At 34.2% G+C, this 20054-nt stretch overlaps 1 protein-coding gene across 1 annotated transcript; it reads left to right on the forward strand.

The window, feature by feature from the left end:
• Window positions 1-792: 792 nt before the first annotated feature.
• LOC106614674 (serine-rich adhesin for platelets) lies at window positions 793-19001 on the forward strand. The gene is made up of 10 exons (XM_070110072.1): window positions 793-934; window positions 3242-4113; window positions 4176-4291; window positions 10277-11078; window positions 11214-11511; window positions 11582-12458; window positions 12534-12837; window positions 12906-13060; window positions 13121-13276; window positions 15167-19001. Exons 4-10 carry the CDS (start codon window positions 10393-10395, stop codon window positions 18199-18201), a joined length of 5511 nt encoding a protein of 1836 aa, XP_069966173.1. The 5' UTR covers window positions 793-934; window positions 3242-4113; window positions 4176-4291; window positions 10277-10392; the 3' UTR covers window positions 18202-19001.
• The last annotated feature ends 1053 nt before the right edge of the window (window positions 19002-20054 follow it).

Raw genomic sequence — 20054 nt, forward strand, 5'->3', positions numbered from 1 at the left:
TTCTGGCAGTTTATCGTCGATTTTGATTTGTTCTGGAATTCGTGTTCGCCACAATATCTTCATTCAGTTTTAACTTCACCGGATTATAGTCGAATTATCGACTATTAGCGATGGAATTATATTATGCCACAAATTTTGTATAAATTTAAATTTTTTTATTTCGTGCATCATGTATAGATTTCTTAGGTACCTAGAATAATGATAGAATATTTAAGGTTTATTATTTTGAAAAGTTTATGGCATTCTGCGCTTAAACATATTTTACGGTAAATGGTCACAACGGCTGTATCTTATAAAGGCATTGTCTATGCTCACGCCAATTCACCTGAGTGACTGCATTAAGTACCATAGCTGGAGTTGTTCGTAGTGTACAGTGTGTTGAACCCTCTCAATTTTTTTGTACAGGTGTGGTTATCCAAAGCTATACTTCACGAAAAATCTCCATAGCACATAGTAGGTTAATTTATGGTTTAAATTAAATATCAACTTTTGGTAATAGACTTCATCTTTCGTCAATAACTCCTTCACAGCAATACAGAGCAAACGATAGTTAGATCAAACACGGTATCTAAGAATTAAAGAGTTAGGTCATCTGCAGCCACATTCCTCAATTGTGTGATAAACACCCTTAAAGGCCTTTCTGCGCTCACGCTTTCAGTTATCTATCGAAACGGTTTGATATGATAACAATTTTATATGGCAATATAATTCAAAAGCTAGTTGGCAATAATTAATGCTTGTGTAAACGCCGCGTATAAAAACCATTTTGGTATATATAATATACATGTAAATAAGGCCACTTTTTTTTGTCATTTGAATATAATATAATAACAATATTCAGTCAATTTAGTTGTACCAAACAAAGTCAAGTAGCAAGCATTGATGCTGTGTTAATTTATAGAGGTGGAAGCAGAAAACCATTTTCAGTGAAGAGGTAATTAATTTAGATGAAAATATATTGGTGTGTTTATTTGATTGTTAGTTGGTAGTATTTAACTGCGTCATAATTTTTTGAGTATTATTTTATACTCTGTTATATCCTGTTTTTGTAGCTTCATTTGTTTTTTGCTCTATGTTTTTATGTTTTTCGTTATTATATGTGCTGCCAGATAAAATATTGATATACTGCAAAAATTAATTTATGGCAAATGAGAATAACGATCTGGGAAAGTAAAAGAAGGAATAAATTCACATTTTCAATCACAATTTTTTAAAAATATGTTTAAGTGAAGAATCAAATGTGTTTTAATATTCCGTATTCCATTTACAACGAATTCCTCTACTATTGTGCATCTATTCATAGCAAGTATGTCCCTCAAAGCAAATAAGCTTTTTAAATTTATGTACACTGTATATACTTTATTTGTCAACCTGCGTTCAGCTTAAAGCAATATATACTTCTATCCATTGATGCGAGAAAAAAAATGTATAGTAATTTAAAATAAAAATTAAAAATATATTCTGGCCATATCAATTCAAAACGAATTCAAAAGTGCTTAATGCTTTATCTAGGAGTAGAGAAGAGAATCGCAAATACAAACAAAGGAAATGACGAACAGTGTATAGAGCAAGAAATATTCGATTTCGTAATTTTTCTTTGTTTGTGCACAACATCTGAATTAAACGCAAACAAATACGAGAAATTTTGATTTTTTCATTTCATGATAATAGTGTTAAATTCAGTTGGAATTCCAAACCAATATATTGACTAATTTCATAAGGTGAGTAATCGCTTTTTGGTAAGAAAAAACTAAATATCTTGAAACAATGTCGCAGTTAAGATTATCTGGTAAACAAAAGATTCTTTTAGATCCATCTGAAAAATAGTAAATAAGTTTGTATAAAATACTATTAAAGCAGACTAATTCTTATGTACTCCCGTACTAAGTTCACTTTGTATAAATAAGTGGTTTAGTTCACTTTGTCTAGTTGATGTTGTCTAGTTTGATACATACCAACATATGTACTTAGTTAAATATACTTATGTACACACATGTAAAAATGACGACTACAATATTGAGATGTACTATCGTCATATTGACACATTAATTTAGTGATTTCTTTACAATTTAACATACTTAGGTACAATTTTTTGTTTCAACCCTTTTAGGCAATCTAAAATATAAGATTAATTTTCTGCTTTTTACCTAAAGCCTTTACACTTTTCGAAGTTTCAGGAATAATTGAAATATTTACCATATAAAAAAGTAATATTGTTTTGTACTTTTTTTACCCTGCATATTACATTTGCAGTTTATGCATCCCAGCCAGCATTTGTAACCGAAGTACTCAAAAGGCAAAGTTTGATGAGAAATGGACCTGTAAGCTTTTGAATCCAATCGCATTTACTTCGTAAAGATATACTGCTGAATGATCTTTAAGCTTGCAAACGATTTAAATTGGCAAAAAAAAATCGTTGAATAATCTTTCAAATGTTGGCTGTGTTATTGATATAAGAATTGACTTCCATACGTAATATGAGAATTTCATTTGAAGTTAAGATGTTAAGTCAAAGCTCTTCATAGTTCCAATATTGTTACTAATAAAATTAATCCCTTTTGTCTATATGAATCAATAATGCAAGCTTTTAAAAAAAAATATATACATATTCAAAGTAAAATGTTTGTTAATCTATATTGTACAATATTACGTTGTATAAGGAGAAACGGGGAAAATCTGAATCACATTTTTTACACTTATATTATATATAACTATACTAAACTATATATTATTTCAAAAGCAGATTATAATAGATGTTTTCTATATTGTAGCTGTTACGTATAGGTTTTTTTCTTACTTCGATTATCAGATAAAATTTATCTGTTTGCAATCTTTCGGATCGTTGATTTTTTTATTGAAGCGTATGGGTATAAAATTTCTGTAAATTTACCTCTTCTCATTGAAAAAGGTAAAGTCTATTTCGTAGAACATAGATAGAAAGCTTCAAACGATTTCGCTTCATATAAAACTTCGTAATTCCGCAATTGTGATTGCCCACTAGACGCGATTTGCATCGGTTTCAGTGCAATTTTTTATCTGCTGTTTGTAGATTATCATATCAAAAGTGCTATGTCTGCAACTCACCATAATATTTTATTTATCATAAGCAGTAGGACTTTGGATACTTGAAAATCATACGGATGGGTTTCCTACCTTTAGATACGCTTGTTTTTAGTTTTGTCTAGTCAGTTTAATAATTTCAATATCACCAGGGTTGCAATTTTTTTAAAATTTTTTGCAGGGGTGGTTTCTGCGAAAAAACACCCAGCAGAAACTGCTTGAAGAGGAGTGCACTGTGTTTCTTGACCTAAAGCATGCAGGCTTTACTGTGCAGGTGTTCAACAGGAGACGTCAAGAGGAACCCTGTGGTACGGAGTGCTGTATTTTGACACGTCTGAAGCTTCTTCGTCTGCGTTTCACTATATTCAGGCGACCATATCGATGCAATGTAACTTATGAACGGCCGGCCAATTGCCTTGTATGTTGCCAACAATATTATTTTGTCCTTTCCCTTGGAGCTGCTGACTAGCGACTTGAGGATTTTGTTGCGGTTCTGTACTTTGGCAATAATCGTGGTCGTGTGAGGAGTGAAGGAGCACAGACGGACAAGCGTAACACCTAAAATTTTAGGGTTGTTCACAGACTGAATTTTAACGCCATCGACTGTGATATTAAGATCCAGTCTGTACACCTTCTTCCAGGTAGTGAATATGTTTACTGGATTTAGTGGGGTAGAGTGTCAAGTTTATCACAGACTGATGTAGATATTTTGCTTAAATCTAATTAGGCATTTTATTGCAAAGTTCGTGCTGTAGCTGTAGGAGAAACTAAAGTCAGAGATCTGCAATGTTCACCGCATATTTTCTGACAACGGCAAATCCTCTGCACTAGGAACAAAAAACCCCCGTCTGCTTCAACTGTTGTTGAGGTTAATGGCTATTTTAATCTCGATGTCGTCATATCCATGAAATGGATTCAGTTGCCTGCTTTAAGAACTCTGTTACCGAGGAAGAGATTATATCTCTCATTGTTATACATGCTAATGTTGATAGGCAACATCTTTTGTGTTATAAACTTATTAAAAAAGATACTCATATTACTGATCTTAAATGGGTAAATTTTAAGCTATGTATGTGTGTCCCCATCGTTTTCTAATGTCGTTTTTTCTTCTTCAGTATGGCCTTCTGGCATCGAGCTGCGCCCTTTTTAAGTTTTTCCTAAGAGAGGGGAAAACAAAGCTGCGGAATAATTGATGCCCCTGTTTTATTATGCTATAATTTTATATTAGTCGGTAAGAATTAATGTTCATAGTCTTAAGTAATTAAATAAATACATTTTAATCCCGTGGATTCTTTTAACAGAAATGACGTTTTCGCCTTTATTCGTAAACAATATTTTCACTGTATTGAATCGTTTATTATAATATGTTCTAATGTATTGTATGTCTTAGCCGCGGCAACGCGTGGCCGAGTCTTTTAGTATTATATATATCTTGTAATTCGGTTGCAAATAGTGCATTTTAAATAAAATTAGGAGGGTTAAACATTAAATAACCATTTATTTATGTGATATGTTAGTTGAATGCAGTTTCAGGTTTTTTAAGGACTATTTCATTCTATCCATATAAATTCTTTAAAGGTAAATTTGAAAAAATACATTATGTTTTACAAGTATGTATTTGTACGTATGAACATATTCACATGTTCCTTGGCAAAAAAGTCAGGACGAGTCCGTAGATGGGCGTAATCAAAATCGAAAACGTATAAAGTGTTTTAACTAAGCCGTAAACTAAGATACATAACTTAAATTTGGCACAACGAATCATATTAAGGAGGGGCTCCTTTGGTTTGAAAATCTTTAAAAAATTGGCGTGCCCCCTAATATGCTTAACGTATATATCTCCCAAACCATTCAAGCTATATAACCCAAATTTTCACAGGACAAATCATTACGACATCTCTTGCGACAGCGTAAAAAAAGGTGAAATCGGATCATAACCACGCCCACTCCCTAAATAACGGTTTTGTTAAAAACTACTAAAAGTGCGATACATCATTAACTAAATGCGTCACATACTTTTAATTTTACATACAGGACGGTGTAAGAGAGAGTTATTGGCACCGCCTACATTTAGGTGAAATCACATATCTCCCGACCTACTCGACCAATTTCTACCAAATTTGGTATATAGGGTTGTATTGGCGTTCCCATGTTACAGTTACAAATCGGACTGCAACCACGCCTACTTCCCATATAACAAACTTTATATTCCATCTGATTTTTTCACTTTTCAGTATACAAATGAAGTAGCAATTAATATATAGGGATACATCTTTGCACGAATCGCGCCTTTTAGGTATGCCGATCTCAGATCTAAAAATTGTGAAAATCGGACCATAACTATTCAAGTCCCCAGACGTCGGAAATGTGAAACCCAGAGTCTATGGCTGACTTTTTAGCGAAAATATCGGTCAATGTGATAGATATATTATATAATTGAACATAGGAGAGAATCCTTTCCTGATAATAATATGTATACATATATTAAAAATATGTGTTTAAAACAAAATTAAGATTTTTGAACTTTCGGTTGACTTTATACCCCATATATCGGCCAATATGTTATTTATCCTAATTAAATTGATGAAGTGATTGGGTGTTTTTACCCTAACGCCTAACGGTGTTTCTCTCTGCCGAAAATGAATAAAATCGGGTGAAAACTTGCCCTAGCCCCATATAACTAACATCAGGATTTTCATACATCTGGTTGACTTTACTCCTTGTACCTTAATGAAATTCAGAGAGCATCTGTTCAGTTAATAATATGTTGTAACGCCAAAAATAAATAAAATCAGTCCAATTCTACACCTGTCTCTCATATACCTAATAAAATATTTTCAAACTTCCTGGTGACCTTATACCCTATATATCGGTCAATATGTAAGATATCTTTGCAAAATTAGTTGAACGTATAATTATGGATTTACTTTAGTTTAATGCCGAAAATATCTGAAATTATATTATACTACATATAATAAGTTCCATTATTATGTTAGTAGTTTAGCGCTGAACATGAATGGAGTTGGTATAGAAATTGGTCTTTGTTTTGCACATCAACTCAATATATTAAATTTAGTCGCTTCGGTTAAGTTTATGTCATATATATCTCATTTTAAGGGTCATTTTAATATAATTTTCGCTGACTGGAAGTAAAATACAATTAACATATAAAACTGAGTCTATGACTATATATGTAACTTAATAAAATACCAAATTTGATTGTAATTAATTTTCGATTTCGTCAAATTCTTTCCAACATGTTTCAATATGAATTTTGCCAACACCTAAAGATATTTTCCCGGCTTTGATCCTAGCAAGTTACAAGAGTATAAAATGTTCGGTTAAACCCGAACTTTGCCCTTCCTTACTTGTTTTAGGTTAGGTTAATATGGTAGGCTTGTGTGCCACGATTAGACCAGATTTGTTTCTTAGCGATGCCAGATGGAGTGCCGTTACGTATTTTAAAAGAAGTAGGCATCCTTCCGCTTGACGTGAATTTCAATAGACTCTGCAGGCGTATGGCGCCACCAGACTGACCAGTGAGTTTTCCAATCATGTTCCTACAGTCTCTTCTATCAAGAGTGAGCAGGATTTTTGTGTATTTTTTTTTATTCTACCGCTCCTGATAAATTCAACTATAATCCTATTTCAGCTGCTGAACATGCTTATACGTACTTGGTGTGTACAACAAAATGTAGAAACTCCGTCATTCTATGAACCCAAAGTTAGATTTGCTGTTAATTGACAAAGTCGCCAATGTTTTATATTGCTCTGTCTTACAAAAAATGAATAGGAAGCACGAAATAAAGTGCATAAATATGTTGATGGACAGAAATGGAAGCAGAGTTGATAATTTTCAAATATGTATATCAACACAATTTCGTACTATAATAACTAACACGATTTTTGGTGTCATTAATTTCAGAAAATATGCTGTTTAGCTTAAGGCGATCAGTTATGATAAAACCATAAAAAACAGTTGCACTTACTTTCAGAGAGGGTGTAAATTAAAATATAAATGCAGAATATGAAACTAATCAAAGATTTAAATAAAGAAATAAACAAGAAAAAACGTTAACTTCGGTTGCGCCGAAGCTATAATACCCTTCACAAATACAAAGGCCCCTTACAAGAACTTGATTCCGATTGTTCAGTTTGTATGGCAGCTATATGCTATAGTGGTCCGATATCGGCCGTTCCGACAAATGAGCAGCTTCTTGGTAAGAAAAAGACTTGTTCAAAATTTCAGATCGATATCTCAAAAACTGAGGGACTAGTTTGCGTATATACAGACGGACAGACGGACGGACGGACATGGCTAAATCAACTCAGCTCGTCACGGTGATCATTTATATATATACTTTATATGGTCTCCGACGTTTCCTTCTGGGTGTTACAAACTTCGTGGCAAACTCAATATACCCTGTTCAGGGTATAAAAAGGCCATTTATAAATCGTGAACCAATTTCACTAATTTTTGGTGTAGTATTAATTTATAATGTTCTTACTAAATTGATATTCGTGATAAATTCATTTTAGCACCGAGTCACATTGTGTTAATCAGTGGACGATATAATGGATAATAAAAAATAATTTAAAACGAAGTTGATTGAGATATCTGACACTTTAAGGACATTAAAGAAAAACGTCAGTCAAATCGTTCCGGATCTGAATCCAGCATGCGATTTAGTCCTTAAATAATAAGCCGGTTTATTGAGTAATAAAATCTTCAGCCCATCTGTTTAAACATTTCCATACGCATACGCAACAGAATTTTATAGAAATAGCTACCTAATAGATGTGTATAATTGGTTTGTAAGACCAAATATTTAAACGCAATAAATTTTCTAATTGTCTTACCGCTGGTGGGGGACAGAAGAGGACTTCATTGAGCTGAGAATTTATTCATTCAAATTTAATTTTATTAAATGTATCGCTTATATACTATTTACAAATCTTACTATCTAAATAAATGTATAAATATGTATGTGTGTATGTGGCATGCACACCACAAAGGGTTGTTTTTAAGTACAACTCAATACATGTGTGTGTGTGTATGTCCGTATATATGTAGCACATTGTTTATGCTATATGTTATGGGATTGTTTTTAAGTGCATATGTGCACTTGTAATCAATTGCCTAAATATATATCTTAGGTCTACAAGTTATCATATGAGTGTATATATGTTTATGTGTTTGCTTATGTACGTATGTATGCCTGTTAAATATATTTGAGCATACATATTTAGGATTAGTAGACTGTACATTCTAACATGTTTCTTATCTTAATATGTAAAATAATAAAACTAAATTTATTGCTGCACGCCGTCTAAGTGGGGCCCTTGTAGTCCTAACGCACATGTTCATTTTTAAACAAGATGTAATAACTGGTTATAACCGGAACGGGGTAAATTTAATAATTTCTCACAAATACACCCATGTCTCCGAAAGTATCTGCTAGATCAACTTCAAATTCAAATTCGGAGAATATTCTCAAATTCGATATATGGTATATGCCAAAAAAAAAAATTTTCTTGAAATGCACAAGTGGATACAATAACCCCTTAAATGCAATAATAAACGGGAATTTCGGTTGCACCGAATCTATGAAAAAACCACTTTGTAGTACAGCTATATGCTATAGTGGTTCGATCTGAACAATTTGTTCGGAGACTAGCTTGTATGACACCGATATCTATTAGTGGTCTGATATCGGTAGTTCCGACAAATGATCAGTTTCTTAAAGCGTAATGGACGTGTTCAAAATTTTCGATATCTCAAAAACTGAGGGACTAGTTACTTAGCGTATATACAGAGAGACGGACATAACTAAATCGATTCAGTTCATCATACTAATCATTTATATATGTATGTACTTGTACTTTATTGGGTATCCGAGATTTTCTTTTGAGTGTTACAAATTTTATGTCAAACTTAACATACTCTTTCTATACTCTCGCAACCTGTTGCTACAGAGTATAATAGTTTTGTTCACCTAACGGTTGTTTGTATCACCTAAAACTAATCGAGTTAGATATAAGGTTATATATATATAAATGATCAGGATGAAGAGACGAGTTTAAATCCGGGTGACTGTCTGTCTGTCCGTCCGTCCGTGCAAGCTCTAACTTGAGTAAAAATTGAGATATCTTTATGAAACTTGGTAGACATGTTTCTTGGTACCGTGAGACGGTTGGTATTGCAGATGGGCGTAATCGGACCACTGCCACGCCCACAAAACGCCATTATTCAAAAACAAATAAATTGCCATAACTAAGCTCCTCCAAGATACAAGACTCTTATTTGGTATACAGGATCACAATAGGGAGGGGCATCTGCAGTTAAAATTTTTTTTTAAGTGGGCGTGGTCCCGTCCCTAATAAGTTTAATGTGTATATCTCCTAAACCGATAATGCTATAATAATTAAATTCACTGGGAGCAAATGTTTTTAGCATCTCTATTGACGGTGTGAAAATTTGTGATATCGGGTGACAAGCCCGCCCACTCCCCATATAACGGTACTGTTAAAAAATACTAAAAGCGCTATAAACCAAGCACTAAACACGCCAGAGACATTAAATTTTATCTCTGGAATGGTATGAGATGACTTTATAGGAACCGCGTTCAAAATTAGTCAGTGGGCGTGGCACCGCCCACTTTTAGGCGAAAACCCATATATTGAGATCTGCTTAACCGATTTCAACCAAATTTGGTGCATAACGTTCTTTTCATATTTCTATGTTACAGTGCGAAAATGGAAATCGGACTACAACCACGCCTATTTCCCATATAATACCATTTTCAATTCCATCTGATTCTTTCACTTTCCACTATGCGTATCAAGCAAGATTGATTATATCGGGGTACAACTTTGCGTGAATAATACGTTTAAAGTATGCCACCTTGTGACCAAAAATTGTCTAAATCGAACCAAAACTGTTCAAGACCCTAAGTACTAAATATGTGGACCCCAGTGCCTATAGCTGACCTTCTACCGAAAATATCAGTCAATCCACAAAGAAATCTCAAACTAGTATACCATTTGACTTTGCGAGAGTATAAAATGTTCGGTTACATCCGAACTTAGCCCTTCCTTACTTGTTAGGGTATAAAATTAATAAATTGAAATTATATGCAATTTTTTTAAGTAAATGCCTGAGATGAATATATGTATATATATGAAATAATAAATTAGTGTCATATTGTTTTTTCAGAAAGAGGAATATTGTATTCAGGAAATAAATTATTACCAGATTGTTATTGCATAAATAGCTCCCTTGGAGTATAGTGCTGCTTTTAGCACTGGTTTGCTGAGAGTTTTGAGTGGAAGATGTCTGCAGATTCACCACGGCGACAATCGCGTGGCATAGCCGCACCTGCAGTTGTGCCTCCCCAAGTTGTAAGCGATCGTTCAATTTTAGACTCTGCGTTTGGGTTCATCAGCGATGTTACACTAGTGGCACATCAGTCACATACTGAACCCAAAGATACAATTATTTGGGCACGGTTTGAGACGGCTGCTGATATAAGCGATCCATGTTTTGGTATAGATTGGGAAATGGAGGGAAGTGCAGCACCACCATTACTTCTACTATTAGGCTACGGTCTTGGAGTTCAAGTATGGGCTATACCTGCTAACGGTGAGGCTATTGAAGTTCTTTCATGGCGTCATGGTGTTGTGTCAACTTTACGAGTCCTACCAACGCCGACATTAGTGCGATCTGCGAATGAACATGGACGAGCTGATGAGTCGATAGATATGTATGCTGAAAAACGCCCTATTATTGCATTAGTGGACAGTAGTACGGCTTCCTCACAGCTTCAGTTCTGTACAATAAATTTTGTTTCCCTTAAAACTGGAAAGCAAGTGAAGACGATTAAATTTAAAAACGTAATTTTGGACGTACTTGCCAATCGTTCTTCCATTGTTATTGTATTTCATGAACGTATAGCTGTTTTCGATGCCCGTACTTTGGAGGATCGACTTTCAATAACTACATGTTATCCAAGTCCTGGGTAAGTAAAATGTGATGTATTGTATATCATTGTTCCTAGCATAACACTTAGGTATGTACAAGTATTTATGTGTTGTTATAGTTAATATTGTAATTAAATAATGAAATTATAAAATGTTAATTGTTACCTTTAAAGGATCAATCCAAATCCTGTTGCTCTTGGTCAACGCTGGCTGGCCTATGCTGAGCAAAGGCTGATACCCTCAAAGCGTAGCGGGGGAGGCTGGGATGGTGAGGGTGTAGCTAGTTACACAGCAACTGTATTAAATGCTGCAAAGTCGTTTGGAAAAGGGTTGCGAGAACTTGGTGAACAAGTGGCAGCAGGTTTGACTGGAACGTCAAGTGGTGGCAGTATATCAAAAAATAGCAGTTTCGATTCCATTACTGGCGTTGAAGCTAAACAATCTGGGATTGTTACGATAATGGATATAGAGGTTAACATTATATACAAGTGGTTTATTGTAATTGTGTATTGTAATTTTACTTGTTGTCTTCTTTTTTCAGAGGACTATTAAAGATTACAGCCCCACCTCAATGACATCTACTACTGGCGGTGTTGGTGAGGAGCCTATTATTGCACATTTTGTCGCTCACGCAGAAGCTATTGTTGCAATGGAGTTTGATAATTCAGGCATGCTATTACTTACCGCCGATCGTCGCGGTCATGATTTTAACGTTTTCCGTATACAGCCACATCCCGCTAGCCCTAGTCTTTCAGCGGTACATCATTTATATGTATTACATAGGGGCGACACTAGTGCAAAGGTCCAAAACATCACATTTTCATTAGATTCACGTTGGGTAGCGGTGTCGACATTAAGAGGAACTACTCATGTATTTCCAATTACACCTTACGGTGGGCCAATGGGAGTGCGAACACATACATCTCTGCATGTTGTTAATAAGTTGTCACGATTTCATCGTTCGGCGGGCTTATCTGCAGAAGGCCGTTCAAATTCTCCAATATCACATTCAGAAAGTACCACTTTTATGCAATCCCTGCAACCTTACTATAACACAACTCTACCACCATTTCCACGTCCCACAATTGTGCAAGCTTTAGCTCAACTTCGACAACCGTTTGCACTCGGATCACCCCCTGGATCTGCAGGACTTGTCATGCCGGGTAAAATCGGTGTAGGTAATAGTGGCATATCAGCTGCTTCCCAACGTCAAAGGCATTCTTCCCTATCTGATGATAATGGAAAACCTTTGAGCGTGTGTGCTATTTTCGCGAAATCGCGATCTTGGTTACTTGAACCGCCAAATGTCACTCGAGAAGCTTCACATCGTGTGCAGCGTAAATCTGTTGATTCACTTTTCGTAATGGCTGGCCACGGTGCTCTTATACAATACGATTTGGACACTAAACTTGCATCAAGTAATAAATAAATACTATTTGCTAACCTAGAAATTATGTAATATCAATAATGTTTTGTTATTTAATATGATATAGATATTGCCAAAGATAAAATTTGTGATGATACTCCAATTGAATTGGAAGTGGAAGCTAAAGCACAATGGAATCTTGGTAGGCGAAGGGATGGATCTCATGAGTTGGCACCACCGTTAGAAAATGATAATTGGCTTATAAAGGATAGAAACTTATGTTTGCTGGATAGCATACGTCAGTATGATGAATTGGAGGAAAAAACTGAAAGTTGGGTATCTCAAGTAGAAATAATTACACACGCCGGTCCACATCGCCGTCTTTGGATGGGGCCTCAATGTGTATTCAAAACGTATAACACTCCCAGCGGGTTAGTATTTGTAATTAATATCAAACTAAAATCAGCTAAGCTAATAATATAAGCACTTTCTAATTTAGCTCCAATTTGAACCATGTTGATGTTGAGGCTGTTGAAATAGGGGTATCGAAGTCAGCAAATTCAGCATCGGCTATTCGTTCACATCCATTAAGTATGCCAGTAACGGCTGCAGCACGATGCTCTTTGCCGGTACTCATTGAATCGGGTTCATATAGTAAGTACATATTAAAGAATTCTCAATTAAATTTTTTGATGACTTACTTTTTCATGTTAGGTAGTGTAGAACAAAGTCCAAAGCTGATGGATCGTTTTCGTCACGAGCATTTGGATTCTGATTTTGCAATGGCGCATGGTGATTCTCGATTGAAGGAGGACTTGGCCGATGCTATGCGGGAATCACCATCTGTGTCGGATGATCGAAAAAATACATGTAAGTAAATTTAAAGTTTTTTTTTTAGTTTGGGCGGTGGTGCATGGTTCCGATATTTTGTTCCACACTTTCCAACTACTGATTTAAGGTTGCCAATATCCAATTATAACGATGGTCATTATATTAGTTGCGTAGTAATCACACCACAAACCTTTTGTAAATTTCGTCTTAAAACCCTTGTTCACTTTCATATACATAAGTAAATGTATAACAAAAATGTCATAACTGTGAACAGTTTGGGAGAATGCATTATATTAATGCGCAATTTATGCTTACATCTTTCTAGATGTTTTGGTAGAAATTTCTCCTATTTCGTGGCGTTTTTGGTTTTATTCGTTTTGTTCTATTCTTAGTGCTTCACTCCATCGGATGATGATTTCTTATGAGAAGATATTCGATGAGCCAATAAATGATTTTATGCTTATATTGTATCATATTGAAAGAACATGGAAATGGAGTTACGGCTATATATATTTAAAATACAGGCTGATATGTCTAGTTCAAATTTTTATACTATGACACATTTTATTAGTTATTGATTGAATATCTTAATTCATAATTCTTTAAAAATGTGAAAAAATATATATAAATAGTTATATGGTAGTTATAATTGTTTTGCTTTACCAATTACTTGGAGATACCAATCAATCAATACGAATTTATTTAATCCCTATCGATAAAAATATAAAGAAGATGCTGTGATAAGAACTGTTTCTGATAATGAAAGTTCATTATTCTATTCACATGTGTGTTATAAAATGTTTGTTATCGTCAATGTTGTAATATATTCCATTTAGTATGAAAATATAACTAAAATATAATTAAACGCCGAAATTTATTTTTTTCGCCTTCTAATGCTTCCCACACCAATATCGGTTATAATAATGTATTAATACGTATATTTATTATTGCTGCAAGTCACATGAACTGATTAAAAAATTTTACTTAATATCTCACACTCTATGCTCATTGCCAACTGTCGGTAGTTTGAGCCTAGTGCATCAACTAATATAATTGAATTATAAAAACAATGTAAATACCCCAATCAAACTCATACAAATCTGACGAAATTCAGGGATTAAAAATATATTTATGAATAATTCAGAATATTTAGGACTATAGAAGTAACTATAATTTTTCCTGTTATGTATGTATGTATTAATACTTAATTTTTTTTGCTGATATTTCTCGATTGCTGATAGATCTTGACTTAATAATCAGTATACTCTTCATTAAATTCACATTTTTAACTTTCAAATGTTGAAGATGTTGGGAACGCATTGATATATAAAAAAACATTGAAAGAGAAGACGAGAGAAGAATAGATTTAGAAAAAGCCAAAGGCAGGTATTGGGGATTAAGCAACAATTATTTCCAAAAGAAGTGGACAATTCTGATTTTATTTTAATAATAAAACCGATATTATCTTAAATAATTTAGCATGGATTACTTAATTTTTATAAAAATTAGTTTCGTAATAACTGCTTACATTATCATTTATAATACATCTCCATATAAATAATAAAATATATTTAGTTTGGTCGAAACAATATTGTAAAATGCTTTTGTTTTTCATTACGTTAAGTTACAATGTTTTATGTTGCATTGCTATGCTTTTGTTGAGTTTCATAGTTGCACAGCAGTTTACTAAATTTAAATGAACTATTTCGTAACAACCTTTGCTATTTTCTCAGAGCATTAAAAAACTAAGGATAATTTTTTTATATGACGATTAGTTTGATTTAACAAGGGATAACGGGTCTAAATAAGAATAGATTCCACAGCACTGCGAACATTCATTTATAAAGAAAAATGCTTTTGGCTTTTTGTTAATGCTTCTTTCTCACAATATCTTTTGTTTTCTTCTCTTTCTCTGTATTTTTATTGAAGGTCGATTAGCGTCTGGGGTTGCTTCGTCTGATAATGTCCCCTTCTACGATGCCCGCGCAGAGCCAGACATTGGTGAAGACGATTCTGATAACAGCCTGAAAGCCATGGTTTCATATTCCCCCTCTCTCACCTCGACGTCAGAAACACTGACTGCAATGGGTACTTGGAATTTGGTTTCTGATGTCGATTCCGACCAATATAAAAAAGTTCAACTATGTTGTGATGAAAATAAGAAAATTTCTGAGATTCAAAAATCGTCTACACCTTCAGTAGAAAAAGTAGTTAATCCTCTTGGGACGGTAACAACAGTTTTTTCAGGCATTTCAACTGACGTAAAAAGAGACATTCTGGATGAAGTAGTATCACAATTAGCTGCTGAAGAGAGTATTATACACGAAAATTGCGATGAGTCTTTGTTTCGTCCCGTTGTGGCGATATTATGTGACGAGAATATTAATCAGACAGCGGGAAAAACTGTAGAAAGTGAAGAATTCTGTAAACCGCCTGAATTAATAAAAAATAAACTTATAGTGCCAGTTATAGCGAAGGAAGTAGATGCCGAGTTAAGCAAAAGGGAGAGAAACCAAAAAAGTGGAAGAATAAAAACTCAAAATACGAAGAAATTAAATTTGTGCTCGACAGAAAGTAATAAGCCAACTACTGCTGTTCTAATCAGTGAATCTGGGAACATTCAGCAACACGTGAGATCTGAACTTGGAGACATGGTAGAACTGGTTCATGGAAACAACGTGAACAAATGTAACACTACGAACAGCGTAAATTTATGTGACAACACGAATACATCCGAAATGAAAAAAAACCTAAAAAGCTTATCATCAGTTAAGGAAGATGTCATAGAATTTAAACGCATGACACCTTTACCTATTGTGAAGATTCGAAATAAACCAAATATTTTAGGGGATAGAGAACTTGTTAAGGGCAACTTATCTCAAATTGAAAGCGAACCAAATAGTAAGGTCCTAAAATCCCCTGATACAAAAAATAACTCGAAAAAACTAAGTTCTGTAAAGGATAACGCACAACTTGAGCAAACTATATCAGACAATTTTTCTATCGAGATTGATGAAAATAAAATCGGTAAGGAGGTAATCTTAACTAATCTTATGAAATCAACTGAATACCCAGATACATCAAACGTTAATACTCAAATCGGAGAACCCGCAAACAATAGCAGTAATCTTAAAACCTTGTCCAAAAACAATATTAAATGCGATAAATTAAGTAAAGAGACCGAGTTAAAATTAGACATTGCAATAGAGGCTGCAAGTACAAGCAAAACACATGAGAATAAAGACACAATTAGAAGTCCTAGTAAAATCATTGAAAAGGCATCTGACAAAGGAAATGAAGCTTATAATGATGCTAGTATACGTTGTAATAATATAATTGAACAAAACTTAACTATGAATATTACAAAGAAGGAAAAAAACTCATTAAAAAAGAAAACTGATAATGAAATATCCAAAAATTACGCGATTTCCGCTCATTTAGATAACGGAAATGGAAAATTGACATTTGTTCAGTCAAACTCTGAAATTTGTGAAAGTCCACAAATTTCGAAACCAAATAATTCAGTATGGCAGACTGTAAGTAGTGAAAACCAACTAAAATCTAAAGTGCAATCGAGCGATAACTTCCCAAGTTTGGGGACAATCGGTAAAACTAAAAAAAACGTTAAAATTAAGGAGATCATGACAGAAAAAAAAGGCAATATTCTTTCCGATTTGTCTACAATTTCGAAACCTATTGACAATTCATGCACTGGATTAGGCGGTAATATAAAGAAGAATACTAAGAGTAAGGCAAATATCACAGAAAATAGTGAAATTAAATCTTCTGATTCATCTAAGCAACTAAAATCTATAGAAAAAGAGCAAATTGATGTTAAATTAAGAGGTCAATCCAATAGTGACAGCAAATGGTCATTCGATGGATTTCCCTCACTGCAACCATTGGAATCATTACCGCCTTTGCCCGCATTAGAAAACTTTGATATTTATCCATATTGTTCAATTTTAATGGAAAAGGAAAATAAATCAGTTGCAAAAGCAAAAGATAATTTGTCAGAACAATTAAGTTTGATTAATTTTGATAGCCCGTTACAGGAGAATCCGAGACAAGATGGAAAAGTACTCTCACTTCCAAAAGCTCTTAGCCAACAAAATTTAATTTTCGCTTTATGTGGATCATTGCACTGTGAAAATGACAGTATCTGTGACGAAAGTAAATTGTCTAAAGAATATCAAGAAGCATTCGATTCAGAGATGGGAGATGTAACATCCCCTGATTATAAGTTACTCAACGACGGTGAAGATCAATATTTAAGTTTGGAACACAGTTCCCAAGAAACTAATACTACCAACACCGGAACAACAAATGACAAATCTGTAAGTTCGGCAAATTCATCCACTTCAGAGGAAATTCTTGTTATCGAAGAGAAAAAGTTAAGTAAAAAACAAAAGCGAAAAAGACAACAAACAGAAACAAAAAAACAAAAGGAAGAAATCACTTTCGAAGATGATGATGAGTTACGTCCGTTAATTACAAAAATAAAATCTGATTCAGAAATTGTAACAACAAGTAATAAAAATATTTCCTGTACTTTGTCTGGATTGAACAACAAAGATGCTCAAAAGCCAATTGACGTCATCATTGCACGGGCATCTCCAAATACAACAACCGATAGTGAGGGGCCCGTTCCTGCTACTACTTCAGATGACAATGGTTTCATTTTACCAACGAATACTGTAACTATTAATGTTCCAATGAAACTGAAAACAAAGAGACTGGAACATAAAATAAATCTTATGGCTGCGATTGATGCTGCAACGTCATCGTCTACATCATCTGCTGAAGAGAGTAATTTGGAAATAGAGAACCGAAAAGCTAGTTCCGATCAAGATCTACCAGTCCTCGGAATGAACACATCAGAAATGCAAACAACTTTAACTAATATAAATGTAGTTCCACCGTCATGTACGACAAAGAAGAAAACTAAGCGACGTAAGAGATAAGAGTTAGTCTTCGGTTTGATTTGTATTTTGTGTGTAGTTATTATATTCTATATATATAATGCTTGCTACAATGATAATGGTGGTGAGTGATGAATTTTTAGTACAGTTGTACCAGTAATAGACAAGCGGTATTCTAAAAAAAATTAGTTATCTGGTTAATTCAGTTCTTGATGGGCATGTTTGCCATTATGAATAATATTTACATAATTTCAATCATCTTTGGGAATGCATACGCCTGTATGCAAATCACCGAACCGTAAAATAAATGTTAGATTAATGCGTATCGAAATAAGTTTCCATTCAAGTAAACACAAAATAAAACCCGTTACTGCCATTCAGTAAATTTTTCATGAGCGTTACTGTTGATATTCCCCCTGATTTTCTAAATAAAATTTCACCAACGTTGAAGTTGGATAAGCTGGTTTAGATAAATATTCATATTCTTTGCACATAACAAAAAAGATAAACGGGTAATACACATTTTTAAGTCAGTAAATTTGTCAATAATGATTTCATTCTTAATCGCTTTGCAAACATCCTTTATCAACCATTGGGCGTATTCGTAGGTTCCGATACAACTTGCGTTAATGATAGTATCATTTCTTGTAAGATACGCATTTTACCTAAGGTACGCTATAATCCGGTGATATGTGTACGTACTTTATTTGACAATGATTGAGACATAATAGTATTTTAAAGGTTCATATATATTTTAGAATGCAATTGTAAATAAATTAATCCTCTGTAATATCAAATTGATTTTATTTAATCAAAAATAAAATAACATATAGTAAACATTATTTAGATAAATATATTTCAAAGCAACAATTGAAGGTATGTATTATATTACATGAAATTTCTATTTCACTTCTTGCATACATGAAAGCCAATTTTCAATTATTTAGTAATTGGATACATAGTATCAGAGAGCTGCAAAACTTGCAAAAAAGTAGAGAAGTACACGAGGACCAGGGAATTTGCCTGAGTTAATATTGCTTACAGGATTTAATAAAATTAACATATGCATTTATTAATAAAATATATCTATTTATATATAAAAATATTTCGAAATATGTATAGTTATGTACAGTTCTGTTCATATTAGTAGCAGTGTGAGTTGGAATATACTTTAATCTAATATAGTGAATTGTGTTTTTTTATGGCGAAATGTTTCATAAATAGGTGAATGTTATATGGGACAGGATATACGAAGTTTGTAACACCCAGAAGAAAACGTCGGATATCCTATGAAGTATATATGTAATTGAAAGCGTGATGAACTCGATTTAGCCGTGTCTGTCTGTCCGTCTGACTGTATATAAGTGTTTTTGAGATATCGATCTGGTGCTCTGGCTCTACGAAACCGTAATCAAGCCAATATTGTTCTATGGTGTGTTCGTCTGGTGAAAGGCGCTCGAAAGCTTGAGCGAGTCCAAAGAGCGGCGCTTATCGGAATCTCCGGTGCACTGCGAACCACACCAACGATAGCTCTCAACGCTATATTAAATGTAGCACCTGTGGACATTGCCGGTAGGTGCATTGCTGCGAGGTGTGCTATTAGGCTCAGGGAAGCTGGGCTTTTGAAGAAGTCCGAACAAGGACACGCCACAATTCTCTCCTCCTTCATCTGCAGTCCTAAAAATTTGGATCACTGCGTCGCAGCGGCCACTCGAGGCGGCTTTTTCTCTGCTCATATCCCGACGAGGGATAGGCTTGGTTGTAGGTTCGTTTGCGAATGCAATGCGCTGCCGTTCCCACGACAGTCGGGTCTACGTAACCGGAACGGACCCGGATTTATTCCGGCCAAGGACTGTCAACTCGGCAGAATTCTGTCGCTACAACAACAACAACAA

The sequence above is a fragment of the Bactrocera oleae genome, chromosome 5 (assembly GCF_042242935.1).
Source record: "Bactrocera oleae isolate idBacOlea1 chromosome 5, idBacOlea1, whole genome shotgun sequence".
NCBI lineage: Eukaryota > Metazoa > Arthropoda > Insecta > Diptera > Tephritidae > Bactrocera > Bactrocera oleae.